Genomic DNA, 27,100 nt, shown 5'->3' with positions numbered 1-27,100 from the left:
GTTCTGGGCCCTGGGCCTCTTAACATCTAGAGGAACGGGATGTGATGAGAAACTAGCCAAGCCGAGTGAGATGGAATGACTCATGAGGGAGAACAAACACTAAAGAATGTGGAACGGTCAAAGTCAAGTGGGGGGAAAAGGTTTTTGGAGGAGGTGACAAGGACTCAAATACGTTGAATGCTGTTGATAAGGGCAGAGAAATGATTTAAAGACTTAGCCACAGGGAAGATACCTGAGACATTGACAAGATCTTTGTGGAACCGACAAAAATGGACAAACCCTGACTGCAGAGGGTTCAGGAGAGAGTATGAGGAGAGGAAATGAAGTCAACAGGTATGGCTAGTCTTTTGAGGCATTTTTCTATAAAGGGGAGCAGAGGAATGGATCTAGAAGGACATGGAAACTCAACCCCTTAGAGAGAAAGAAAATAAAAATCATGAGGTACACATAAAGAGATTAAGCAAATACATTTTCTTAAGATCTTTACGTGATTAAACAATATAGAAGTGAGTAAAAGACAAGAATACAGAAGTAAAAGACAGAAAGACAAAAGACAACTCATAGTTTAAGTTCTTCTCCATTCCCACTGCGTACGATTGGTATTTTTTGTTCCAAACATTAGTCTTGCTGTAGAGAAAAAACTTTTTCTCCCAGAGATGACATGGCATTATCTATTCAGTTCTGCAACCTGTTTTATTATTAGTTTTCTACTTAGTATATGGAGAGCCTCTTTCCACATTGGTATTTACAGATGACTTTTTAAAAAATCAGTTGGAGAAAAGCCTTAGGCAGTGTTTCTTTCTATTTCAAAGAAGCCCTGTAAATGGTTGTGTGAAACCTATGCAATAGCTGGAGATAAAACTAATCTAACTAGGCAAAGTAGGACTACAGAACATTTTTCAGTTTAACCTTCTTGCTTGCCCCTTTGCCATAGTTCAGGACCCGGCTTCTAGGAGAGGGGCGCACTCCCAGCCCAGGCCCTTTGTAAATTAATAAAGGGAAACCTCATCTAAAATGGAGTGGGAGGCCAGCAGGGCGAGCTCTCACACCCCACCATTCTTCCTCAACTGCAGACCTGAAGCCCAGAGAGGTACTTGGAAGTGATGCCGCTTTACCACCGCAGGAGGGCGGGAGGAAAGTTTTTCTCCTCCCCTGGCAACGGCACAGCCAATGAGAGACGGCCACAGTTCAGCCAATGAAAAGCCACTGCACTCGGAACGCCCACTTTAGCCAGTGGACTTTTTGCTTCTAACTTGCCGCCAATTCCCTCTCTCTGTAAAACAACGTTTTATTTTTTTTTCTTCTCTGGGCTTGTTTATGGTTTTTCTGTCTTTCGTATACCTCAAATTGCAGTTCTTTGCTACTCCCAAATACACCCATTTCGCTGGTAAAATAACTGACAGCTTTATTTTTTTTTTTTAAAGATTTTATTTATTTGTTTGACAGAGAGAGAGATCACAAGCGGGCAGAGAGGCGAGGAAGCAGGCTGTCTATCCCAGGACCCTGGGATCATGACTGAGCCGAAGGCAGAGGCTTTACCCACCGAGCCACCCAGGCGCCCCTATGATAGCTTTATTTCTAAGGTTAAGGCAGGAATGAGGAAGAGAGGGAACTTGGTAGTTAAGGAACACAGCTCTGGGGGCACAATTCAGCGTCCTCGTCACTGTCCTTTTCCTTCTGCAAGCTCAGTGGTTGGTCTTCTCTCCCTTTTGAGATTATGTCATTACTACTGTCTCTTTACCAAACCCTCCTTTCCCAGCTTCTCTTACTTCTGCTTCTTTCAAAGGCCTTGACCTCCCCCCTGACTTGTGCTTTTGGGTGCTGGCTTTACGCAGTCCCAAGGATCTTTGGGGATATATTTGGATCACAGCACACCAGCTTTCCCTTGTCTCAATCAGGCATGTGATACAAACTGAAAACCGGTGCTCCTGAGGTTGTTGCCCCTAACACTCCCCTAAATCAAGGTAGACTGTGCTCCAAGCTGAAGCTGGGCACCACCCTGGGGGAGGGCAGCCAGTCCTGACTGTAGAACATTGGCAGGGTTGTGCAAGGAAGCTTAAGGTTAAAGACTCCCCGGGGCGGGGAGGGCAGCTCCAAAGGCTGGGTTTCCAACCAGATGCCTCTTTATTTCAATTTTTTTTAAGATTTTATTTATTTATTTGACAGACAGAGATCACAAGTAGGCAGAGACACAGGCAGAGAGAAGGAAGCAGGCCCCCTGCCGAGCAGAGAGCCCGATGTGGGGCTCGATCCCAGGACCCTGAGATCATGACCTGAGCCACCCAGGCGCCCCTATTTCAATTTTTAAACTATGGCTGTCTCTGGCTGGAGTGCTGTGACCAGCAGCGGGGACCTCAAACCCAAAACTCAGCTCACCCTGACCACACGCGGCTGCCTTAAATTTCACCCACATTCTCCTCCCACTTCACTTAAATGCCTTTATTTACGTTCAGCAACAAGCTAAGGATCCCCGAAGCCGTTTTCCGGTATTTCGGTTTCTGCTCAACCAGATAAAGAGGCCCGTGGTCATTACGTAGGTGTTTGCGGAGCACAATTAACAACCCCTGCGGTGCTTTTCTGCGAGCCTCATCCCGAGGCCCAGGGCGGCCCCTGCAGCAGGAAGCCTCGGTCTCCGGGTCCCCGTTTCAGGGAGGCCAGGCGCAGGCCTGTCCTCCGTGGGGGGGAGGAGGAGGAAGAAGTGAACCGGCCGGGCGCCACCTCTTCCCCCTTGGGGGAGCGCTGGCATCCCTGCGGCGTCCCGGAACTCCTCCCAGTACAGTGCACTTGAACTTCAGGGGGCGGGTCCAATGCCCCGCCCCTGCGCTGTAGGCAATCTCTGTCCCGCTGCAGAGCGGACTCGGGTCGCGATGCTGACGCTGTGGCTGGTGCACTGGGGGCAGAAGCTGCTGGTCTGGGGCGCGCTGGGCGCCTTCTCGGTGGCGGGCGCCACCCTGATCCTGAACCTTCTGCAGATGCTGACGAGCTACGCGCGGAAATGGCAACAGATGAGGCCCCTCCCCACGATACCCGGCGCCTTCCCGTTGGTGGGACACTCGCTGATGCTGAAGTCTAACGGGATCGGTAAGGGACCGCGTCCAGGCCGGACGCACCTACACCCGGGGGCCGTGGGGCTCTTTGCCTGCGGGGCCCACTAGCAGGAAGCCGTAGGGCGCAAGAGCTCCGCGGGGCCTCTGCCGGCTCCGCGCCTGCTCCCCGCGCGCCCGCCTTCTCGGCCCCCGAGACCACCTCTACTGGAGGGGCTGGCTGGTTAGGGGAAGGAAGAGTCTCTCCCCGCTAGAGAGGGGGATTCCCAGTTCTACCCAGTTTGCCCTGGGACACCTGATAAAATTGTCTGGGCTCCGCTTTCTTTATGTACAGGCAAGAACGCAGTATTTCTAAAACCCTGCCCCCCCCCCCCCACGCCCCCGCGCTTTCTCTGCTTTTCCACTCCTAACTACTCCTATCTCAAAACACTGCCTGTCTTGGCTCTGGGCTGTTAAAACCTTAAGGGCAGAAACTTCCCTGGGACTGTGGCGAGTACCTCCGAACGGTACCATTATCCTCCACCGACCCACCGCCCTCCGGAAATTCAGGAACTGGAGGCTGGTTGGAGACTTTCCTCCCTCCCCACACTCTTTCTTTCTTGACCTTATTTTAGTTCTTTTAAGGAGGTTCCATAATAACAGTAAACTGTGAGGGCAGGGCTTCTGGGTTTTCTACCGATAGCTTTTTTTTTTTTTTTTTAATTATACAGAATGTACTTTTAAAAAATTGTAAAAAAAAAAAAAAAAAAAAAAAAATCCTAACATAGATTGGGCCATTTTAAACATTTTCAGTATAAAATCCGGTAGTGTTAAGTATATTTACTCTACCGACAGCTTTCTGAAGAGATTGATTTATGCTTTGTTGATGAGAAAAATAAAAACAAAAACACAACACTTTAAGTTAGAAAGCTTTCAAAAGTATTTGATATTTACAGTTTCCCCTCGGGGACAGTGAATTAGATCTTAGCACTTCATTTTAACGGCTGTGTAAGTTGAGCTGAAAATTTTTTCCTGAAATGAAGTGATCTAAAATAAGCCTAGGACCACAACTCAGTTTCACCTCAGATTAATTGTAAATAACAGTTTTACTAGTTGAACATTAACTCCAAATCTTGAAGGATTCTTTTCCAACTCTGTCCGCCACCCACTGCCAAAATGCTGTCATTTCAACTTCACAGAAATAAGTAAGGCCTCATGGAGGAGTGTTTATCAAAATACTGAAAATGTTTCCAGGCAGAAGAAATCCAAGTTAACTTTTCACCACCTAAACATCAATGTGACTAATGTTGCAAGAGATTGAAGAAGTGTTTAGATATATGAAAACCATGTTTGTAAAAATTGTCTTGGTTAATACTAAAAGCAGAGCTAATCTCTCCTTCTACCCCGAGGCTTTATAGCATGAAAAAATAATGGTGTAGAAATACTAACTTCTCACCCCCAATAAGAAATAACATGTTTAAAAATGTCATCAGACGCTCAGAACTAGGCTCGCTGCGCTCGCTGTCGCCAAGCGCCGGCCCGCTGAAGCGGCGCCCTCGGTTCCCAGCCAGAGACGGTCGGGACCGCCACATCTGCGGCCCCAGGGCGGTGGCGGTGGGAAAGATGAAGAGCGAAATTGCTGCTGTTGTCTTCTTTTTCACAAGGCTAGTTCGAAAACACGACAAGTTGAAAAAAGAGGCAGTTGAGAGGTTTGCTGAGAAATTGACTCTTATACTTCAAGAAAAATATAAAAATCACTGGTATCCAGAAAAACCATCAAAAGGACAGGCCTACAGATGCATTCGTGTCAATAAGTTTCAGAGAGTTGACCCTGATGTCCTGAAAGCCTGTGAGAACAGCTGCATCTTGTACAGTGATCTAGGCTTACCAAAGGAACTCACTCTGTGGGTGGATCCATGTGAGGTGTGCTGTCGGTATGGAGTGAAAAACAATGCATTCATTGTTGCCAGCTTTGAAAATGAGGATGAGAATAAGGATGAAATCTCCAAGAAAGTTACCAGGGCCCTTGATAAGGTTACCTCTGATTATCATTCAGGATCCTCTTCTTCAGATGAAGAAACAAGTAAGGAAGTAGAAGTGAAACCCAGTTCCATGACTGCGACCCCAAGTCCTGTGTACCAGATTGCAGAATTGATGTTCCCACCTCTTCCATTGTGGCACCCTTTGCCCAGAAAAAAGCCAGGAATGTACCGAGGGAATGGTCATCAGAATCACTATCCTCCTCCTATTCCATTTGGTTATCCAAATCAGGGAAGAAAGAATAAACCTTATCGCCCAATTCCAGTAACATGGGTACCTCCTCCTGGAATGCATTGTGACCGGAATCACTGGATTAATCCTCACATGTTAGCACCTCATTAGCGGCTTTTGATTCTGTTGGTGTCAGTGTTGAGAGAAGGTAGAATAAGGCTGACCACATTAAAAGTTAAAAATTCATACTCATAGTAGTAAAGTTAGATGGGCCAAACCGTCAAACTTATTTTTATAGAAAAGTTATTGATAATAATCTTTCTTAAAAAATATATATGCACTTTAGATATATTGATATAGTTTGAGAAACTTTATTAAAGTTAGTCAAGTGCCTGAGTTTTTAATATTGGACTTGAGTATTTATATATTGTGCATCAATTCTGTTGGATACAAGAACACTGTAGCAGCAGACGATCTGTTCTAGCACTTTTGAGCATTTACTTTATGGAGAGTATGTAAGTTATTTATACACAGGAAATCTATTTTATGTCATTGTTTAGAAGAATTGCGTGAAATCACGTAGTTGCAAATAAAAAGTAGTTTGAGGCAAAAAAAAAAAGTCATCATATTCTTTTGGGAAATTTTTCTAAGAATGGAAATCTCCAGTGAGTGAGACGTGTTTCAAAATACATGGTGAGTTAGTTGATTAGAATATTTAAGGTAATTCTCCTTGGAGTTACTTTCTGAGTAAAGAGAATGACAATATACTGGCTTTTACAAAGGGACTTTTTAATCCAGCAAATACTGGATTTTGGCATCAGACAAAGCTCTGCTCAGTTTCCAACTCTGCTACCAAGTTGTTTAAATTTGAGAAGTTGTTTCAAACTCTCTAAAAGGAGAAGAGCAAGAGAAGAAAAAGGAACAGAGAAGAACTACAACAGCCAGAAAACACTGAACAAAATGGCAATATCAGTAATTACTTTAAACACAAATGGAAGGGACTGAATTCTCCAATCAAAAGACATGACTTGGCTGAATGGATAGAAAAAGAAGACCCACCTATATGCTGCATGTAAGAGACTCACTTTAAACATAAGGACACACACAGACTGAATGTGGAGGGGTAGGAAAAGAAGTTTCATGCAAATGGAAACCCAAGAGAAAGCTGGAATGCTGTACTTATGCCAGACAAAATAGACTTTAAAACAAAGACTGTAATGAAAGACCAAGAGGGTATTCCATAATGACAGAGGGGTCAACCCAACAAGAAGATAGAGCATTTGTAAATATGTGTGTGTGTATAACGGACAAGCACCAAAATACATAAAGCAAATATTAAAGCTAAGTTAGGAGGTTTGGGGGTTTTTTGTTTTATTCTTTTTATTCTTTTCTTGTCAAAGTAACTGTATGACAGAATTATCTTAAGGACTAAATTTAATGCATGCTGTTTCTAGATCACTGTCTAGCAGTTGGTCAAAGTAAGTTCCTTAAGTGTCCATCAAACTTGGAGCCCCTCCTTGTCCCCAACATGGAGCTAAACAAAGTGATTGATGTCAGATCATTCTAAGATATATTCTCTGTTCTCAGTGACCTTGTCGGTTGGGCAGGAGGCTGTGCTTTGAATCTGTGGCCACAGTTCTGGTCTCAGGGCTGGCCTCAGTAATCTCTCCTGGAGCTCTGCAGTTGGCTTTTCATTGGCCTTGCAAACCAAACTCTTGCTCTGTAGTTCATTATGTCAACACCTGCCTCTCCAAACTGTTCTCTGATATTGGACCCGATACCTTCAAACCACAGGCTCACACTTCCCTGTCTCCTCTGTCAGATCAGGCCAAGGCAGGCAGTTATTATCATAAATCATGGTCTTTTGACACTGTTGATTTGACCCAGCTCTTTTCATAGAAATTTTGACAACTGTTTGGACCAGGAGACATTTTCAAGCAATATGGTGCAATGGTTAAGATGGCACCTTGTATGGTTTTACTGCCTTAAGTACAAAGCCAGATTCTATAATATACCAGCTCTGTGATATTGGGCAAGTTACTTAGCAGTGCATAATTTCCCCCATTAGGACAGTAATAATAGTGCCTTTCGTCTAACTATGGTAAGGCAGAAAAAACAATGCATCAAAAACCCTAACACTAGGTCTGACATGTAATAACTTGCTGCAGTAAATGAACACGACTTAATGGATATTAGCTATTTTGGGATAACTATTTCTAAGTTTTATGTACAGAAATCTGCAAACACTTAAAAAAATCATTAGTGTTTATTTAGCATCATGTGCAATGGGCATCTGTGAGCCTTAGCTCCTCTCCCACTGCATTTTGCGCAGCTTGCCCTGAAGCCTGGGAATGGGTGAAGCTTACAGGTGAATAAGGAGCAAAGATGGGCTGAGCATGCACACATTTATTGGCATTGAAAAAGAGCCGGAAAGTTGAATGGTTCATTTGTCCATTTGTCCTTGGTGCACAAATTCCCATGTCAAAACAGCTCTGTCAAAATCTTAAGGACCATATTCATAGCCTCACAGTGGGGTTGGAATTAGCCTTGGTATTGTCAATCAGACATTCCCTTTGCCCAGAAGAAGCCCAGAATCCCCATATGCCTACCAATTAGCCTGCCCCGCCCCCACTCCTCCCTACCTAGATTTTCCCAGCCCTGTAAAGAGGTTTCTGCCCTGTTTCCTGACATGTGATCAGTTCCCCAACTAGGACTCAAATCCTCCCTTAACCTCATCTTGTTTGACTCGTGTTCCGAAAGCAGGTCTAACCTTTGTCATGTCTTTTCTCTGAGGTCTGGACCCTGTATCTTAATTCTTTAGTCCCTGGCTACTGTCATTTTTTTCTCACTCAGAAAACACTCAACAGAGAATTTTGTCATGGCTTCATCTCTTGTAATGCCATCCTGGATTCCCCCAGACAAGGGCCTCATGGATTGCAACATGGAAAAGTGTTGACTCCCAAGTTTCCCACACTCCTTCGATGCTAGTTGGGATTGACGATCACCATTTCCCCACACCTAATGCAAGGACCCACTGTCCTGCACAGCCAATGCCCCTAACCCGGCAGCATTGAATCCCAGGATTTTCCCCACCCCCAGAAGTTTTCTGTGGCCCCAGGTGATTCACAGGTCTTACCACATTAGTGTTACTGTCCTAAAATATGACTCCAGGCATAGTAGTCCTCATCAGAAACTTCCAGTTACTCCTCAGAGCATATACAAGAAGATCAAAGCCTCCAATTCTCCAGTCTCCTCTTCCAATGGCCTACATTAGGCTTTGGCTGCACCTTCGGGCAATTTCCAGACCTCTGCACTTCTGCTCTGCTGTTTCTGCTGCTTGGCTTACATTCTGCCTCTCCCCCTACTTCCTCCTTTTCTGCCTATAAAAATACAACTCGTTTTTTAATGCTCAAATGCCACCTTCGTCATGAAATTTTTTCAGTCCTCCCCAGGAGAATCAGTAACTCCTCAGACTAAAACTTGGATTTTAGCAACCAGTTCATTTTCTCTGGTGCTGCAGAAGTCACCATCTCCCATGCTTAGAAGCTCCTTCAGAGTAGGGATTGGGTCCTTTGGAGGTGCACGTTTCTTGGTTGTTATCTTATAATTAAATTACCTTCACCATGCAATCATTATATCACTTAATAGAAACTGTGTGGTTTACCTTGAAGATGTGAGAGATGTGGGAAATATTAAGTGACTTGCCCAAAGTAAACATATTAACAACAACAACAAAAACCCGAACCCAAAAGACACAAGAAACTCATTGAAAATCAAATATTTTCTCCCAGAATTTTTTCAGCAGATCATTCAGTATACCGAGAAATACCAAGACCAGCCACTACTGAAACTCTGGCTTGGGACCATGCCAGTAGTGACCATTTTTAAAGCAGAAAATGTGGAGGTGAGTGTGCGGTCAGTATGACCTCTAGTCCCCTTCACATCTGATGGTGCGAGAATCTCATCAGAATAAATATGACAACATTGTTCTTATATTTAATTGAATTCAGCATATTGAGCAGCTCATTACATATTTGGGGCTATGTAGGTGCCATTTAATGCTTTCCAGATGTTGTCTTAATCCTGGGGAGGGTAGCAACCTCTGGACAAAGAAGCCTCTGGACGCATTTGTTATCAGGTCTGAGATATTTGGTCTTCTTTATTTCTTTCTTTCTTTCTTTTGGAAAGTCTGCATAAGGATGTAGTTTTTGTTTTGTTTTGTTTTGTTTTGTTTAAGATTTTACTTATTTATTTGAGAGAAAGAAAGAGAGAGCTTGAGAGGAGAGAGGTCAGCGGGAGAAGCAGACTCCCTGCTGAGCAGGGAGCCTGATGTGGGATTCGATCCCAGGACTCCAGGATCATGACCTGAGCCACAGGCAGTTGCCCACCCAACTGAGCCAACCAGGTGCCCCAAAAGGATATAGTTTTATAGAACTACAAATAAGTAAATAAATTCCATAAGGCGAGTGGGCAAGTTATCTACCAGGCTCTGTTTCAAGAGTTCAAAAATAAAAGACTAATAAGCTAGGAATATTTTTCTCAAGAGATTAGAGTTTCTGATCCATTACGAGTTTACTCTTCCACATTAATTTTCTTAAAAAAGAATGTGCCTATGATACTGATAGGGCAGATATCATTAATCCATGCTATTGAAATAACTGCTCAAAACAATTGTATACCTTTTACTCATCATTATGATACCCGGGAGATTTTCTTGTGGTTTGATGAGAAAAGGATTAGGGTCAGGGAGTAAGAATGGGATAAACAGAGCTTCTCGAAACAAAATTAAATATAACTTCCTAGGCATTAATGCTGGGATATGTCTTTCTTAGTTACTGCAGTGAAAATGTTAGATTTCTCTTGTACCACACTATACCAGCCTGGTTCAGAACAGGTAGTGAGGAGACAGGTGTAGGATTTCAACCACTGTGGACTTGGTGTGAGCAGGTTCAGTATGTATGTGAGAGATCTGTCCAGAGTGTGTGACTAGAGTTAGGAGCCTGGCGAGGACTTTGTGCTCAGACCTAAAGGCTCATCCCTTTTACTTCACCTGGATTCCAGGTGATCCGATCACATTCATGGGTTTCAGTGTTACTTACTTGCTGGAGATACTCAAATGTGTACCTCTAGGTCAAGTCCTTATCCTGGACATCACTCCTATTTCAGACCGTAGCAACTCGAATGTCTCCAAGTCATCATGCCCCAAAATGAACTTCTGATTTTCATCTCCGTGGACATGGTCATCTTCGGATTCATTCATCTTCTCTCTCCCATCCTCCCACCCTCAATAAATGACTCCACTTGGTTCCGAGTTCATTGTAAGAACCAGAGCTTTATCTTGGACGTTTTCCTTTTTCTCAACTCCATTTTGTCCCAAGACTGAATGACAGTTACATGTTCAAAACTCAACTTGAGGGACACCTGGGTGGCTCAGTTGGTTAAGCAGCTGCCTTCGGCTCAGGTCATGATCCCAGCGTCCTGGGATCAAGTCCCACATCGGGCTCCTTGCTCGGCGGGGAGCCTGCTTCTCCCTCTGGCTCTGCCTCCCACTCTGTCTGCCTGTGCTCGCTCTCGCTCCTCTCTCTCTCTGACAAATAAATAAAATCTTTAAAAAAAAAAAAAAAACTCGACTTGACTTCCCTTAAAGCACAGGAATAAAAATGAATCACAGAGAAATAATAGCTATGAGATGTTCCTTTATTTTTTATCTGACAGAGACACAGTGAGACAGGGAACACCAACAGGGAGCAGCAGAGGGAGAGGGAGAAGCAGGCTCCCCGTGGAGCAGGGAATCCAATGTGGGGCTCTATCCCAGGACTCTGGGATCATGACCTGAGCCAAAGGCAGATGCTTAACGACCAAGCCACCCAGCCGCCCCTATGGGATGTACCTTCAAAGTAGTGTTCTGGGGTACCTGGGTGGTGGCTCTGTGGGTTAAAGACTCTGTCTTCAGCTCAAGTCACGATCTCAGGGTCCTGGGATCGAACTCCACATCGAGTTCTCTGCTCAGCGGGGAGCCTGCCTCCCCCCCTCTCTCTGCCTGCCTCTCTGCCTACTTGTGATTTCTGTCTGTCAAATAAATAAGTAAATCTTTTAAAAAAGAAAAAAAAAAAAAGTAATGTTCTAGCCAGGTAGAATTCAACTTTGAGTTGAAATTGTTTTGATCTCTATATATCTCTCAATTTTTTTTCTCTTTCCAAGGTAATTTTAACTAGTTCAAAGCAAATTGATAAATCTTATATGTACAAGTTTCTGGAACCATGGCTTGGCCTAGGACTTCTTACAAGGTATGTCATTGTAGATCTGTAAAGCTGTCTCACAGAAACCGTTACTCCGATAGGTAATTGGTTATGTCAGGAATTGACACAAAGTAGTTCTCCTGTCTGCAAGACTGTGCTACCAGGAAGTATGAGAGAAACTGGAAGGAAAGTTGTGGAGAACAGTGGGCTCTGACAGACAAGAGTCCAGGTATGGTCATCTCCAGCCATAGGACTCAATAATGATGATGACCAGCGTTTCAAGAAGAGTCAGGTGCTGGTGTACAAAAAAGAAAGGAAAGGAGAGTTCGGGGCAGGCAGATCTTGAAAATCCAGTGAAAAAAGCAGTCAGCCCCAGTGAAGAATATGGAGCACAAAATCTCCATCCTGGAACTTGTGTCCAGACATAGGGCTCCATCCTCTGAGAGAAGGCCTGCCAAGAGAAAGGCAAAACCTTTGTGGGGTCTGTGGAGAATTTGAAAATAGAAGAGATCAAAGTAGAATCACGGACCAGGTTTTTAATAGAGGGGAGGAAAAAAATTCTAATTTTTAGAAACTTGGAACTTGGAAATTTAGAAAAATTCTTAAATTTTTCAATTTTTATGAGTGCCCCTTTAAACATTAGTAATATAGAATAATAGCTAAACAATGCACAGTCAATAGCTATCTATCAGCCTTTGTCTTTCTGACCGAAGCATTTGACAATGTATAGATTAATCTCTTTCAGGAGAGTTTTGTTGACTTGGCTAAATTTATACTTTGTTTGTTTCCAATGTTGCCTCTCTTGTTCATGACTATGTATTGTGTTTCTAGTACTGGAAACAAATGGCGATCTAGGAGAAAAATGTTAACACCCACTTTCCATTTTACAATTCTGGAGGATTTCTTAGATGTCATGAATGAACAAGCAAATATATTGGTCCATAAGCTTGAAAAGCACGTTGACCAAGGAGCATTTAACTGCTTTTTTTACATCACCCTTTGTGCCTTAGATATAATTTGTGGTAAGTCTCACTGATTTGTTTCTAAAGTTATGGTGTAGAGACAGAATGGCCCAAACGGAAAATAACATTGCAGCGGGAAGGTGAATGAGGGGATCGGAAAGGATATTGGGTTTGTCAGGGTGGTCCTCACGCTCAGGTCCCTGAGAAGCAGCAGCCACTGTGAGGGCTCTGAGCAGGACAGTCACAGAGCCAACATGCCTAGGAGGGCAGAGGGAAAAAGGAGCAGGAACAGGGCGTAGGAGAAGATCAAAGAGAAGCAGCAAAAGGGGAAAGAACAATTTTAAAATCTATGAGAACAGAACAGGACTTACGACTTTTTTTTTTAAGTGTTTGCCCTTGGAAAATAAACAGAGGAAATGTGCTTGAACTGAATGGTTGCTTCTTGTCCCTGTTTTGCAGAAACAGCTATGGGGAAGAATATTGGTGCTCAAAGTAATGACGATTCCGAGTATGTCCGCGCAGTTTATAGGTAACTGAAGTCCTTTTAATTATCTTATCTTAATTATCTTATTTTAATTATCTTTAAAATGGGTACTGATTAGGGCTTAAATTTTTTTTTAATTAGTGCTAATAATTTCTGTGATTATTCATAATTATTAATTATTAATGAATTATTAATCTTTTCATTGTTTCAAAATAAAACTTGACACTAAAATTGACCTAGTCATTTAAGCATGTATATGGCCAGGAGAGGAATGGTTTTGTAAATGATGACACACCCAGATTATGCTATAATTTAAAATGATTTTATAATATATTGAAAAATTACATTATGATATAAGTGATAAAGATAAAAACAATTTTTTAGTATGATTACCAGTAGGTATAAAAAATATTTATAGAAAGAAAAAACTAGAAGATACTATACCAAAATATTATCTGTGGTTACTATTGTTTTGTGTGTGTGCTTCTCTTTCTTACAGTGTTTTGGGTTTTTTTGTTGTTCCTTTGTTCATTCTCCTTTCCCATATTTTCTGCTCTGAGAATATATTATTTTTTAATTGAAATAATCAGTTTTGCTTTAAAAATGGCTTGCAGGTATTCAACGAGTAAGTCAGGGCCAGGATTTGATTTGATGTTTCCTATCTTTAAGCTCACTTCTCATTTCACTTTATTTTCATAAATATTTACTGAGCATCTGCCACCTGCCATTCATGGCTCTAGGTGCTGACTAGTTTTATCGCAGCACACAGACAGGAAGAAGAGCAGGGAGACACACACTGTAATGAGTGCCAGCATAAATTCTAATAATCGCTTAGAAAGAAAAGATCAAGTTGACATTAGAAAGGAAAATTGGGGGGTTGGGGGCATCTGGATGGCTCAGTCCATTAAGTGTCCAACTCTTGATTTTGGCTCAGGTCACGATCTCAGCGTTGTGAGATCAAGCCCCTTATGGGGCTCTGCGTTGAGTATGGATCCTGCTTCGGATTCTTTCTCTCCCTCTGCTTTCCGCTTGAGCTTTCTCTCTCTCTGTTTCTCTCTCAAGAAAGGAATAAAGAAAGAAGGAAGGAAGGAAGGAAGGAAGGAAGGAAGGAAAGAAAGAAGAAAGAAACAAAGAAAGAAACAAAGAAAGATACAAAGAAAGAAAGGAAGGAAGGAAGGAAGGAAGGAAGGAAGAAAGAAAGAAAGAAAGAAAGAAAGAAAGAAAGAAAGAAAGAAAGAGATGAAAAGAAAAGGAAAAGGAAAACAGGGATATGTCCAATGGATGACTCTCAAGAAACACCTCTCTGAAGAACAGATGTCTAAGTCCATCCCAAAGGAGGGGAACCTGTTGAGGTCTTGCTTCTTTATCACTGGAAATGACGAGGGAGGTCCTCGGGACAGCTGTGTGAGCTGGGTGCTTGGTGAGCACTTCTCTCTGGAAGAGGGCAACCACTCGTGTCCTCTCACTCGAGAGGAATGATCAAGCAAATGAGAGGATATTAAAAAGAGGCAGATTGCATCCCAGTGTGTGATCCAAGAGCCACAGCAGCCTTGGGAGGTCCAGAGCTGTTTCTGAAGAAACAAAAGCAGACATCAGAGGGCCACCTAGTAAGGATGTTCTGTAAGGAATTCCTTCTTCCACTAATGAAACCATTAAAATGTTAAGCTTCCCTGGACATGTAAAAGCCCATGCATTCATGTTGAGTGTAGAGCACGGAGCTCTCAGTAGCCTCTAAGACAGATCATCTTCATTTCCATATACTACTCTTGTTGAGAGCAGGCACCAAAGAGGTGCTAAAGAAATACACGTTTCTCATGCATCAACTGATGTCTTTTCATCCTGTTTATAGAATGAGTGATTCCATACATCGAAGAATGAAGGCGCCCTGGCTCTGGCTTGACTTTCTGTTTCTCACGTGCAAAGAAGGGCGGGAACACAAAAGGAGCCTAGAGGTCCTCCATAACTTTACCAATAATGTAAGTCCGCCATTCATTTTTTTGTCGTGGTAAAAGATATATAATATAAAAATTTGCTATTGAAGCCAGTTGAAAGGTCCCCTTTGGTGGCAGTAAATACATTCACAATGCTGTGCAGCCATCACCACCGTCCATTTCTAGAACTTCTTAAAAAATCCATGATTTTTGTGTTTTGTGAATATAACCAGTGCAGGACCATGCAGCCTGTGCCTTATAAAACTTGAATGGAATAATAGACAAAAATAGGCAACATGATTAGATTTCAATTCTGTATTTAGTAAATATTAATTAAACACTTGCTAAGTGTCAAATGCTTTACCTAGTGTTAGAAATAGAGTATTGAGTAGGACCTGTATGTTCCCTACCTTAAAAAGTTCCATTTAGTAACAGAGGTTATTTATTAAAAATGACAAAATGAGGGCACCTGGGTGGCTCAGTGGGTTAAAGCCTCTGCCTTCAGCTCAGGTCACGATCCCAGGGTCCTGGGACTGAGCCCCACATTGGGCTCTCTGCTTTGCGGGGAGCCTGCTTCCCCTTCTCTCTCTGCCTGCCTCTCTCCCTACTTGCGATCTCTCTCTCTGTCAAATAGCTAAATAAAATCTTTTTTTAAAAAATGACAAAATGCAATATGAACTGTGAGTAGTTTTTAATAGGGTGCTGTATTAAGAGAATAAAGAGATGAGCATTATAAGGGTCTTCTGGGAAAATGTCTGGAATATACAGTTTTCAAAGGCAAAGGGCCTTTTTGGTAGTATTTCAACTCAGAAAAGATAAAAATTAACTGGATATTACTATTTTATTTCCAATTCAAAGCTAACAAAGAGATAGTGATGTTGTTTTCTGATATAGGATATCAGTCTGCATTAAAGACAAGTCTAGAACAACCACCTGGCTTAGGAGACTGGCCAACAATCTGTCTTTCATGGATACAATTGAGTTTTTCCTCAAATTTCATGCATGAATATCAGTATCAATAATTAATGAATTCCAAACCAGATGAACAGTTATTATTCGGTTAATAAATATTGAAAATTGCATACTGAATCTGAAGCACCAAGGGTTCCTTCAGGACATCTTGCCCTCAAAGAACTTGGGGTCTATTCATTCAAACCACTTGGTTGAGTCAATTGCCTGACAGGAGAAAAAAACGTTGAGTTGGTGGCTTTCACACTTCCATTCATTCAGCAAATAACGAACGTTCTCAAAATGCCAGGCCATGTTCTAGAGTTTGGAAATAGATCTGTAAACAAAGACAAATTTGCTTTCATGTGGGTCGTACATTTGAGTTAGAAAAGAAAGACACCAAATACAAAGTGTAACATCATGCCAGATGGCCAGGGAAATGGGAAAAAATAAAGCAGGCTTGGGAAGATAGTGCTAGGGACTAGTGTCTCAGGGATCAGGAAAGGTCTTTCTGACAGTGTGATGATGTGCAGAGACTTGAAAGAAAGGAGGGAGCCAGCCATGCGGAGGAAGTAGTCTCACCAGAAGGAACAGCAAGCAAACAGGTGAACTGATCATCAACTTGCTCTTTCTTTTTTCCAGTACAACATGTAATTACAGTGATGGGTCCTGAATCTACCATACAAGGACTGCGTTCTCTCCACACCTATACTTTTATCTCCTTGGCTCATTCAGACCTCTAGAGACGATTAGGCTGTACCCCATTGGAAAGACTATAAAAAGAGCCCTCGAAAATTCCGAAGTTACCTGACATTAAATTCATCTTTCGAAGTCTTATCAAATAATGCCCTAAAATTGATCAGGAAGCTTGGCTGTATTTTTATAAGAGCCTAAGTTATTACTGTGATAGCAGGGATAGGAAAGGTTTAGAAAAAAATAAGTTAAAGAAGCTAGTATATTTCCATAGGAAGGCATATGGTTAGGTTCTAATAAATCCCAAACAAAAGCATGTGATTGCTTAAATCGTAGGTCATCGCTAAACGGACCAGTGAAATGAAGAGAGACAAAGGACACAGAAGTGCTGACAAGGACTCTTCATCTTCCAAAAATAAACGCAGGGCTTTCCTTGACTTGCTTTTAAATGCGACTGATGATGAAGGGAATGAGCTAAGTCATGAAGAAGTTCGAGAAGAAGTTGACACTTTCATGTTTGAGGTATTTTCTATCATCATGCTATTTTCCGATACCTTTAAATAAATTTCAGGTTTTTTGGAGAATCTTTAACATTATTTTTAGAAGTTTAATGAAATTTTATGTATTTATTTTAAAGATTTTTTTTTTTTAGATTTATTTTAGAGAGGGTGGATGGGCTGGGGGAGAGAGAGAATCCTAGTAGACTCCACACTGAGCATGGAACCTCCTGTGGGTCTTGATCCCACGACCGTGAGATCATGACCCGAGCCCAAGCCAAGAGTCAGATGCTTAATGGACTATACCACTCAGGCGCCCCTAATGAAATTTTAAAGTAGCTTCATATAATTAAGGAAGAATCATTAGATTAGCATTCAAGATTATAAAATTTAATTTTATATTTAAGTATCAGTATAATTAATTTTATAATTAAGTATCAGATCAACTTCCTTGTTCAGAAAATCTTTGATTCATGGTGGTTACAGAATAGATACAGAGTAGATACATTTTTTTTTCCTCAAAATAATCTAAGGTCTATCAGACTTTCCCAAGCAGAAGAGCAGCCAGAAATTACTGTCCATTCTCTACATCGCTTCACGCTTCCTTTTCATCTCTAAAACCCATGAGTCTGTTTCTTCACTAGCTTCTTTTAAAGAAGTCTGTCTTCTTCCTGCCTCTACCAATGAGTACTTAGCTACTGCCGTGAGCTGCCCCAGCTGAAGGAGAGAGCAAGAGTCCTCCCGAGAATTTAACCAGTTTGTGATTCTAAAAAGATTTGTGATCTTCAAATAATAATAGTAATAATAAAAGATGCACTTTTTACAGAGATAATTCTAACTATATTAACTATTACAAGGAGTGAGTCTCAATACGTGGCTTGCCAAATAAAGAAATGTTTTTTAAGCACCGTGTGGTGATATTTTGGAAGTGGAGGAAAGCAGAAAGCATCAGAAGTTTTCGATGGCTCAGTGTACGTTCAGTGATGTGTTCGCTGCTCTGCCAGCAGCCGTTGGGATGTGATGCTAGCACCTGTCTGTCGGTCTGTCTGTTTTTCCTGAGGGAGGACAGTCAGCGCCCTGGAGCAGGAAGCAGGTGGCGTTAAGCTTCTGTCAACTTGGCTTCTCCTTCTGGTTCATACTGGCCCTATGAGATGGTTTCAGTCATCCCCGATCTCTGTCCCAGCTTTCCTGCGTAAAATAGAGAGATGGCGTAGAGCAGTGATTTCAAAGTTCTTCTTTAAGTAGAGCACTTTATTGAAAAGAAATGTTATGCAGAAAATGGACATCTACTTAGCCAAAAAGTGAAGAGGGTTTCAGCATGTGGGCTCTGGGGCCAAGTCCCAGCCATAACACATCCTAGAGGTGTGACCTCGGGCCCCTCATCCAGCCTTTCTGGGTGTCAGCATCCTCGTTGTCAGAGCACGGGGCTTGTAGTTTAGACCAGTAACTTTTTTTTTTTTTTAAGATTTTTATTTATTTGACAGAGAGAGATCACAAGTAGGCAGAGAGGCAGGCAGAGAGAGAGGAGGAAGCAGGCACCCCGCTGAGCAGAGAGCCCGATGTGGGACTCGATCCCAGGACCCTGAGATCATGACCCGAGCCGAAGGCAGCGGCTTAACCCACTGAGCCACCCAGGCGCCCCCCAGTAACTTTTTAAAGTGTCCCAAGAACTGTGCCTGGCATGTGGGAAATATGTAGCAGATATTGGCTGTTATTTGATGTCGAAGGGGAGAGACCTTCTCCCATCACCACCCCATTTGCACACATATGTGCGTACGCATGCACTTACACATATGTGCACACACACACACACACACTCACTGTCATCCACGCGCCCTACACATACGTACCTGTATATGGCACACACACACCCATCTCCCACCAGTGACCTCGCACACCATGAAAACAACCAGACCAAAGAATGCTCTTTCTTCCAGTTTTAACATTCTTTGAAATCCTAAGTTTTTTTCTTCTTTGCATGGAATAGGAGTCATGCCCCAGACTCTAGGAGTGAGACCTCCTCCCTAAGGGAGCCGCAGGCTCTCAGTGCCCGGCCTTCCATTGCCTGGCTGCCAGGCACTGGATAGGAAGGCTTTTGCCCCTGCCCTACCCAAGCAGCGTGCTCTGGTAAAATCCATGCTTTGTTTCATTTCATCCTGTTTTCTCTGGGTTTCTCAGACAAAAGGAAATAGGACTTTCAGCCTCCAGTATTTGATCTCGAAAAGGTGAATAACAGTATCAAGTATTTCATGATGTTTTCGTGAAGAACAGTTCTGTTGGTTTCTGCAAAGTACTTAGTGTTTTGTCTGGAACTCAGCACATGGTAAATGAAGCTATTGATCAATTTCTTGCAATGAGAACATTCAGAACTGCATAGATACTGCCTCGTGTCCACAGGGACAGGTAAAACCTACCTTGCAAGTGGGGGAAAGTAGAGAAGTAGAGATCTGGCAAAGCTGGCTCATAAAAATCACACATTTCCCCCCCCCCTTTTTTTTTAAAGATTGTATTTATTTATTTCAGAGAGAGAGAAAGAGAGCACAAGCTGCGGGAGGGGTGGCAGAGGGAGAAGCTGACTCCCCACTGAGCTGGGAGCCTGATGTGGGACTTGATCCCAGGACCTCAGGATCATGAACCGGAGCTGAAGGCAGATGCTTAACTGACTGAGCCCCCCAGGCACCCCTGGACTTTTACCCCTTCAAAACTGCCTGGTGTGCCCCATTCCTGGGAATGCCCCTTATCAGCACAGTGAACCACTTCTCACCAGGTGGACAGCTCCATGTAGCAAAGAAATGTCTCTCTAAGCATGAACCTCCACCTTGAAGGGATTATTTTATCTGTTTGCTTCTCACCAAGGTGAGATGCTGTGTGGAATGAATTTATATGTTCTGGAGTCACATTGCAGCTGTTACATCCAGAGACAATTCAGAACAGAGTCATCATTCCTGATCTTCTTGATCTAATTCTGCTTTGTAAGCCATGTTTCTTCTCACAATTGTAGGGCCATGATACGACTGCAGCGGCAATAAACTGGTCCTTGTATCTATTGGGTTCTTACCCAGAAGTCCAGAAACAAGTGGACAGTGAACTGGAGGAAGTGTTTGGTATGTCTGACCCCATCGTTAGCTGCTCCGTGAGTCCCAAGTCCACTGAAACAAATGCCACTGAAAGTGCTCATCAAGGATGAGCAGTAGGGCCTGTTGTAAAGACACCATCATAAGTAGGAAAGCCCCCCTGTGGGATCCCTTCCAGTACTGTCTCCTTTGCAAGGCCTCTTCTGCTGACTTACAGGCATTTTGTAACTGCCTGGTACGTGACTGCCTTGAGCTGGGTGCTGGGGATGCACAGACAAATGCTGTTGTCTCTGAGGACCTCACTGCTTAGTAGATGGACCAGCTGTTGTGCATGGAAACCTGGCTTTGCACTTGAGTGATAGGAAGAAGGTGCTCTTTGGGAGCAGCAAGGAACAGGTAATATTAGAGGGCGTCCAAGAAAGCTGTTCCATATTGGATTGCGTCTGGCCACAAATGAGAGGAAAGGTGGGTTAAGCTGGTGGACATACATTTCAATTACACAACCAGCAATCTGCTTGTGTAGCTGGGTATGCAAGGTATAAGAGTGTAAGTAAGGAGTCCTAGGCGGAAGCCAACAAGGATGTTGTCAGAGGCCCAGTCTTGCTCTTTTATGCTCTCTGTTCTTCGCCATCGTGGCTTTTGTCTTCTTGATTGTTGTTCTAAGTCTCATGTTTTTCTTCAAGACTAGAGGAAAGAGGGAGGGGCAATGAAGTGTGCTGGCCGACCACAAAGAGGCCATGCATTGTGCCATCAATTTTATCCTTTGTTTAATCACACATCACGTGGCTCCCAAAGCTGGGAGGAGGAAATAAAAGATTGGTGCAGCCAACCAAAAAAGTGGTATCTGATACAGTTGCATGGAGACAAGAAGTAGGAAGGGGAAAATAAAGGTAAGAGGAGGAGAGGTCAGGCATTCTAGAATGAGGAGAACAGATGGACAATGGCACGGAAATGGAAACATCTGGAAGACAGTAGTGAATAGTGAGGGGCAGCTTGGATTTAGAACCTATAGTAGAACATATAGAGAGATGAGTTTGGACAAGTTGTTTTGTGTTCATATGATGTGAGAACTGGAATTTCATCCCAAGAGGGAAGACTTTTATTTTGTAGAACAGAGACAATCTAAACTTGTTCACTCTGCTTCTGTAGTCATTTTATTTTTTTCTGTATTGATTTTAATTTCTCTCATATTGCTTACAGTGAGTTAATCTGGTCTTTGAAAAACTCACACCTTATTTGTGGATACGTTCACATTTTGTATCCTCTACAATGTCTCACTTGTTGCTGGTCTCACAAAAACTTTGATATCACATAATTAAAATGCCGTTATTCTAGATGCTTTATTCTGGTGCTTCTCCTGTTTTCTGTGATGGTGCCTCACTTTCTCTTCTATCCCCAGTATTAGCTCTAAAATTTCAAAAGCAACTAATCTTTGGGCATTAAGTTACAAGTTATAATTCCTCTTGTTACACATAAAATTAACATTTATTTGTGTCTGTTTAGTTGTTTTGCAACAAAGGAACTTATACACTGTTAGTGTTTAAAACTGACCATTCTGGGCACCTGGGTGGCTCAGTGGGTTAAAACTTCTGCCTTTGGCTCAGATCATGATCCCAGAGCCTGGGATCAGGCCCCGCATTGGGCTCTCTGCTCAGCAGGGAACACCCTTCCCCCCACCCCCCGCCTGCCTCTCTGCCTACTTGTGATCTCTGTCTGTCTGTCAAGTAAATAAATAAATAAATCTTTTTAAAATGTTAATTAATTAATTGATTGATTGATTTAAAAACCTGCCCATTCCCCCCCACCCAGTGAAACAAAAAGAAAATTTAGAAATAAACAGGAACAAAATTACACTAGAGAATGTCAATTCCAGATAAGTTCTTATAGGCTCGCTGAGTCTCCTATCCAGTGGTAGGGCTCAAGTCATGAGGAGAGGATTTTATTTCTAAAGTGTCATCCTAAACTTCAAGGATGCCCATTAAACATCACAATTAAACATGCCAAAGGAGAAACTATGCTATAAAGATGCCCACTTCGTCTCTAACCAAGAGATCTCTAACCCACCCTTCTCTGATCTTCTAGAAACCCATTTAAAAAGAAGTAAATAAAAATAAAAGAAAGTAGACATATACATGTTGGTAAATGCTAACTGTCCATATTCACATAAAGACATGTAATATCTGAGCCCAATATTGAGGAAAAGGAGAAAAGCTAGAATTCTATGCACCAACACATGGGAGCCAAGTACTCTCCATCTTTAACAGAGCTAAGGGAGCAGATGGTGTGTTTTGTTTGTTTTGGTTTGGTTTGGTTTGGTTTGGTTTTTTGTCCCCCAGAGAGCACAGTAGTGTTGTTTATACGAAGTTTTGGTAGAGACAGAAAGGGTTAAGAATAAATTTGGAATAGAAAAGGACAGAGTTTCTCTTTGCAGTGTATTGTGTTCAAATTGCCCCCCAAAATAAGTTGAGACCCATGGTGTAAAGGAGAGAAGAGAGATTTCAAGAATAGCATGACTGAGCGCAAGGGGGCTGGAGAAAATTAAAACAAGAAGATTGGACTCCATCAGACTTCCATTTTTCATTTCCTCCATCTCCTCCCTCCCCGACTTTCCTCATCTTCTCCTTCATTCCCATTCCCGTCTTCCTTAGCAGATTCCTCTCCTACATCCCCCTCTTCATCATCCATGTCAGGAACTAAGAAGTACTGTCATGGATTTGGCCAAATACCATCTTGGATGTCCTCTCCTAACTCATCTGTGCCTGCATCAGGGTGCTCAGTAAACCAGAAAAAGAAGCTCTCTGGTTTCTCATGCTCCCCCTTCCCACTGGCTTTATTTTGCATTTGACTGGAGCATCTCTTAAAATCCTTTCCGATTTCCATCTGACTTCAGTAGGCTTTGAAGATGGATCACCCTCTCATCCAGATGAAATTCTCTGGAGAGAACTCTAAGGAAGGGTTTTTATCAAAATGAACACCTATTCTATAATGATTTAATATCTTCAAATTCGGTCACTTTGACTCTGGCCAGATAATGCCTCTTTGTCTTCCTCTCTAAGTAATAGCAGATTTGTGAGTAGTTGACAGATGCTGTTACCCCAGAATTTGGGATTTGGGTGATCAATTCCATCCTCCTTTGGAAACATGATTGGGGCATTTGTTATATTTCTGTTATCACTTCAAAATTCTTCACTGGCTTTTTCCTTAAGTCCGTCTATTTCATTTTGTACCTCATCAGTATGTTCATTTGCTCCTTGCTCTTCTTCTTCCTGTGGCAAGTCCACAGAGGTTGATGTCTCCTCTGGCCTGGAGGCAGGAGACAATCTCCCTGTCTTTGTTTGACCCAGGCACGAAAGGCCTTTAGGGGCCCTGCTGGGGAGAGAGTCCAAGAAGCTGACCCAAGAGAAGATGTATATCTGGATTCTCTGAGAACTCAAAACTAACCATTTTAAAGTGTATGATGTAATGTATTCACAATGTTGTGCAGCCATTACTCTATCTAATTCCAGGACATTTTCAGTACCCCAAAACGTAACCCTGTACTGTTAATCAGCCGTACCCCCTTCCCTCTTCCTCCAGCCCCTGGCAACCACCAATTTACTTTCAGTCTCTACGGATTTACTTGTTCTGAGCCCTTCCTATGAATGGAATCATACAATACATGACCTTTCGTGTCTTGCTTTCTTTCACTTAACAGGTCTCATTTTGTTTTGATTATGTATAATAGAAATCCTACTTTGGCTGTAAGTATTTAACATTTGGTGCTTTGATTAATTCCTCTTGGATGTCCCATTCCCCAAGCCCACAGAGTTCTTTCATTGTCATCTCGTGTATTTCCTTTAACCAGGGAAGTCTGATCGTCCTGCCACCTTAGAGGACCTGAAGAAACTCAAATACCTGGAATGTGTCATTAAAGAAAGCCTTCGCCTTTTTCCTTCTGTTCCTTTATTTGCTCGTAATCTTAATGAAGATTGTGAAGTTGGTAAGCACTCTGTAATTGGAAGAGTAGGTAGAATGGATTTTTTAATGTCCATCTTACTCCATTCTTATGGCATATTGCCTACCTCTTGACAGGGGGTTACAAAATTGTGAAAGGCTCTCAAGTCATCATCATTCCCTACGTACTGCATAGAGATCCAAGATACTTCCCAAATCCTGAGGAGTTCCAGCCCGAGAGGTTCTTTCCTGAGAATTTGGAAGGACGCCATCCGTACGCATACGTGCCCTTCTCTGCGGGACCCAGAAACTGTATAGGTTTGTATCCATCAGAATTGATTTCACCTTTCCAGCCCACATGGTAGTGCATTTCTCACAGAAATTTCTTTGCGATGTAGTGTCTCATAGGCAACAGTCTTTTAAAAAACTGGTTTCTTTTCTCCTCCCCCTCGCTATATGTTATTGTTCCAAAAAAGACTATCATAAAGTAGATTAATTTGCTAGGGCTGCTATAACAAAATATTATCAACTGGGTGGCTTAAACAACAGATCTTCATTTTCTCATATTGTGGAAGCTGGAAGTCTGAAATCGAGTTGTCAGCACGGTGTTTTTTTTCTGGGCACTTTCTAAAGCTTGGCTTGTAGATGGTTGTCTTCTCCCTGTATCTCCCCAGGGTCTTTCCTGTGTGTGTTGTGTCCTGATTTCTTCTTTTTATTTTTATTTTATTTTTTTAAAGATTTTATTTATTTGAGATAGAGCGAGAGAGAGAGATCATGAGTGGGGGGGATGGGTAGAGGGAGAAGCAGACTCCCCAGTGAGAGGGGAGCCTGATCCCAAGACCCTGGGATCATGACCTGAGCTAAAGGCAGATGCTTAACCAGCTGAGCCACCCAGGCGCCCTGATTTTTTCTTTTAATAAAAACACCATTCAGATTGGATTAAGGTCCATCCATATGACCTCATTTTAAGTTAATTAACCTCTGTAAAAGCCCTATCTGCAAAACAGCCACATTCCAAGGTACAGGGTTAGGGCTTCAACACATGAATTTGGGGAGGGACACAGTTCAGCCCATAACATAAACACAATCAGTTACATAGTAGAGTTTTAAAATGTCAATTTTAGACCAAAGAAGAATATATTTTATATGGTGGAAAATTTATTTGTAATGATTAGCTGTATTTAACCTAATATCTGTGTTTGTTGCTTTAAGAATTGCATCATGCAAGATGAGAACAAAGACTGCTCACCATATGGCCAGCTGAATTACTTAACCAAAATGAATGCATATCACCATGTATTATAAACACTTTCACTTTAGGATCTCCAGCATTTTATCATCCATGTAAATGCAGGTGTTAGTAAAATGAGGTCAGATTTAAATGATGAATCTGAAACATATGGTGACTCTATAGTAAATTAAATTAAAGGCCTAATAAGAAAGCCATCTAAAGTAGCGATTCTCATGCTTCAGTGACCCCAGAATTTTTCTGGGATATTGCTCAAATACAGATACCTACCTCATCCGACCTATTCGGATGCACTGGGTAGGAGCAGAGAAGGGAACTGAAGAATCTTCCTTTTTAACAAACATCCCCAGGGATTCTGATTGTCCCTACTGTGAAAATAGGAAATTGCTTGCTTTCTCTAGTAGGATCTGTGATTTCTCAGATTTGAGATATATGTGTAATTAAAATAATGCTATTTACATTAATTTGAAGGTCAGAAATTTGCCATAATGGAAGAAAAGAGCATTCTTTCCTGCATCCTGAGGCATTTTTGGGTAGAATCCAACCAGAAAAGAGAAGAACTTGGTCTAGCAGGAGAGCTGATTCTTCGTCCAACTAATGGCATCTGGATCAAGCTGAAGAGGAGAAATGCAAATGAATCCTAACCGTGTAACTGGACTGTGCCTTTGTCATGTAAAAGGTCTTTCTTGAAGGAAACTGGATTTACTATTTCTAGGTTGGAGATCAATACTCTTAGTCCCTAGACCTCTTTCTTTCTTGTCCTGCTTGCCTTGTGGTCAAGTCCACCAAAGAGTTTTATATTTTCATCACCACCATCGATCTTATCCTTGGTTTTGATTCCAAAAGTAGGTTAACTGATGATGGCACCCAAATAAACACAGGACAAGTTTCTCAACAAAGGGATCCACGACCAACTCAATTTCACTTGGCAGATCCAAAAGATATAAAGTTCCAGAATTTTTAAAAGGTATTCTTATAGACTAGGGAACATATATATGCCTGTATACTTATGCATTTAATTTGAAAAGCATGAGTAATTAAGTACTTAGGCATAAGAAGCTTAAGTTTTTTAATTATATAAGTGGCATCAATTACGAGAAGAATTATTATTACAGCACTTTCGGGATTCTATCACCTAGAGTAAATAATTTTTATGTTGACTCATAGATTCTGTTCCTACTTCCCTTTTGACTATGTGCTTGTAGCCATGACTTCATTATTCATAGTATCACAACTACCCTTATGTATCATATACAGTTGGGAAAGATTCCTCTTGGTAATATCCAATCTCACACATTGCATCCAGGTTACATAATGGCTTTTGGAGCAGGAAGGTCCTTATGGCTTATCTTGGTGCACTCCCTTTCATTAGAAGAAAGGAATGAGAAGGCAAGTTTCTACCCAGAGCCATGCCACTAGCGGGCAATAGGGCCGGAAACAGAGATCTGTATTCTATATCTCACCAGGCCCAATGCGATAGACTTCACTATGTCTACTTTTACTTTATGGAACTCAGGTCTGTAACTAGGTGTGTCACTAGAACACAGGTTTTTGGGGCGCCTAGGGGGCTCAGTGGGTTAAAGCCTCTGCCTTTGGTTCAGGTCATGGTCCCGGGGTCCTGGGATCGAGCCCCGCATTGGGATCTTTGCTCTGCAAGGAGCCTGCTTCCCCCTCTCTCTCTGCGTGCCTCTCTACCTGCTTGTGATCTCTGTCAAATAAATAAATAAAATCTTTAAAAAAAAAAAAAAAAGCACAGGTTTTCTGCCTCTGATTTTGAATACTTCTTCTAGAAGTCTTCCATCACTAAAGGAAAAGAGAAGCCATTCGTCTATATTTAGTAACCAGTAATATCTCAT

General features: G+C 42.2%; 2 protein-coding genes and 1 pseudogene across 3 annotated transcripts; 2 read left to right on the top strand and 1 right to left on the bottom strand.

Moving 5' to 3' along the window:
* Positions 1–222: 222 nt before the first annotated feature.
* LOC116581642 (cytochrome P450 4V2) lies at positions 223–26,881 on the top strand. 2 transcript variants are annotated; one of them, XM_032328811.1, is made up of 12 exons: positions 223–333; positions 2,973–3,081; positions 9,026–9,138; positions 11,436–11,521; positions 12,305–12,495; positions 12,895–12,964; positions 14,769–14,895; positions 16,828–17,013; positions 19,990–20,092; positions 23,907–24,041; positions 24,134–24,313; positions 25,716–26,881. In XM_032328811.1, the coding sequence occupies exons 2-12, from the start codon at positions 2,973–2,975 to the stop codon at positions 25,886–25,888; spliced, it is 1,473 nt and encodes a 490-aa protein (XP_032184702.1). In that variant the 5' UTR covers positions 223–333; the 3' UTR covers positions 25,889–26,881. The 2 variants fall into 2 exon arrangements, with proteins under 2 accessions (XP_032184702.1, XP_032184701.1); XM_032328810.1 differs by lacking the exon at positions 223–333 and having other exon boundaries at positions 2,771–3,081.
* On the top strand, positions 3,844–6,193 carry LOC116581644 (protein BTG3-like). The gene has a single exon (XM_032328812.1). The coding sequence runs from the start codon at positions 4,497–4,499 to the stop codon at positions 5,403–5,405; it is 909 nt and encodes a 302-aa protein (XP_032184703.1). The 5' UTR covers positions 3,844–4,496; the 3' UTR covers positions 5,406–6,193.
* LOC116582034 lies at positions 22,640–23,550 on the bottom strand (annotated as a pseudogene).
* Positions 26,882–27,100: the final 219 nt, after the last annotated feature.

The sequence above is a fragment of the Mustela erminea genome, chromosome 21 (assembly GCF_009829155.1).
Source record: "Mustela erminea isolate mMusErm1 chromosome 21, mMusErm1.Pri, whole genome shotgun sequence".
Taxonomy (NCBI): Eukaryota; Metazoa; Chordata; class Mammalia; order Carnivora; family Mustelidae; genus Mustela; species Mustela erminea.
The sequence above is the reverse complement of the archived record's forward strand: the minus strand, read 5'-3'. Positions and strand labels throughout refer to the sequence as shown.

Excerpts from the sequence above, each read along its gene's own strand:
- LOC116581642 (XM_032328810.1), top strand. The coding sequence starts at position 2,808 with ATGCCCCGCCCCTGCGCTGTAGGCAATCTCTGTCCCGCTGCAGAGCGG. Across the intron at positions 12,965-14,768 it reads TATGTCCGCGCAGTTTATAG|AATGAGTGATTCCATACATC; the intron begins GTAACTGAAGTC and ends TCCTGTTTATAG. Across the intron at positions 20,093-23,906 it reads TGAACTGGAGGAAGTGTTTG|GGAAGTCTGATCGTCCTGCC; the intron begins GTATGTCTGACC and ends TCCTTTAACCAG.
- LOC116581644 (XM_032328812.1), top strand. The coding sequence starts at position 4,497 with ATGTTTAAAAATGTCATCAGACGCTCAGAACTAGGCTCGCTGCGCTCG.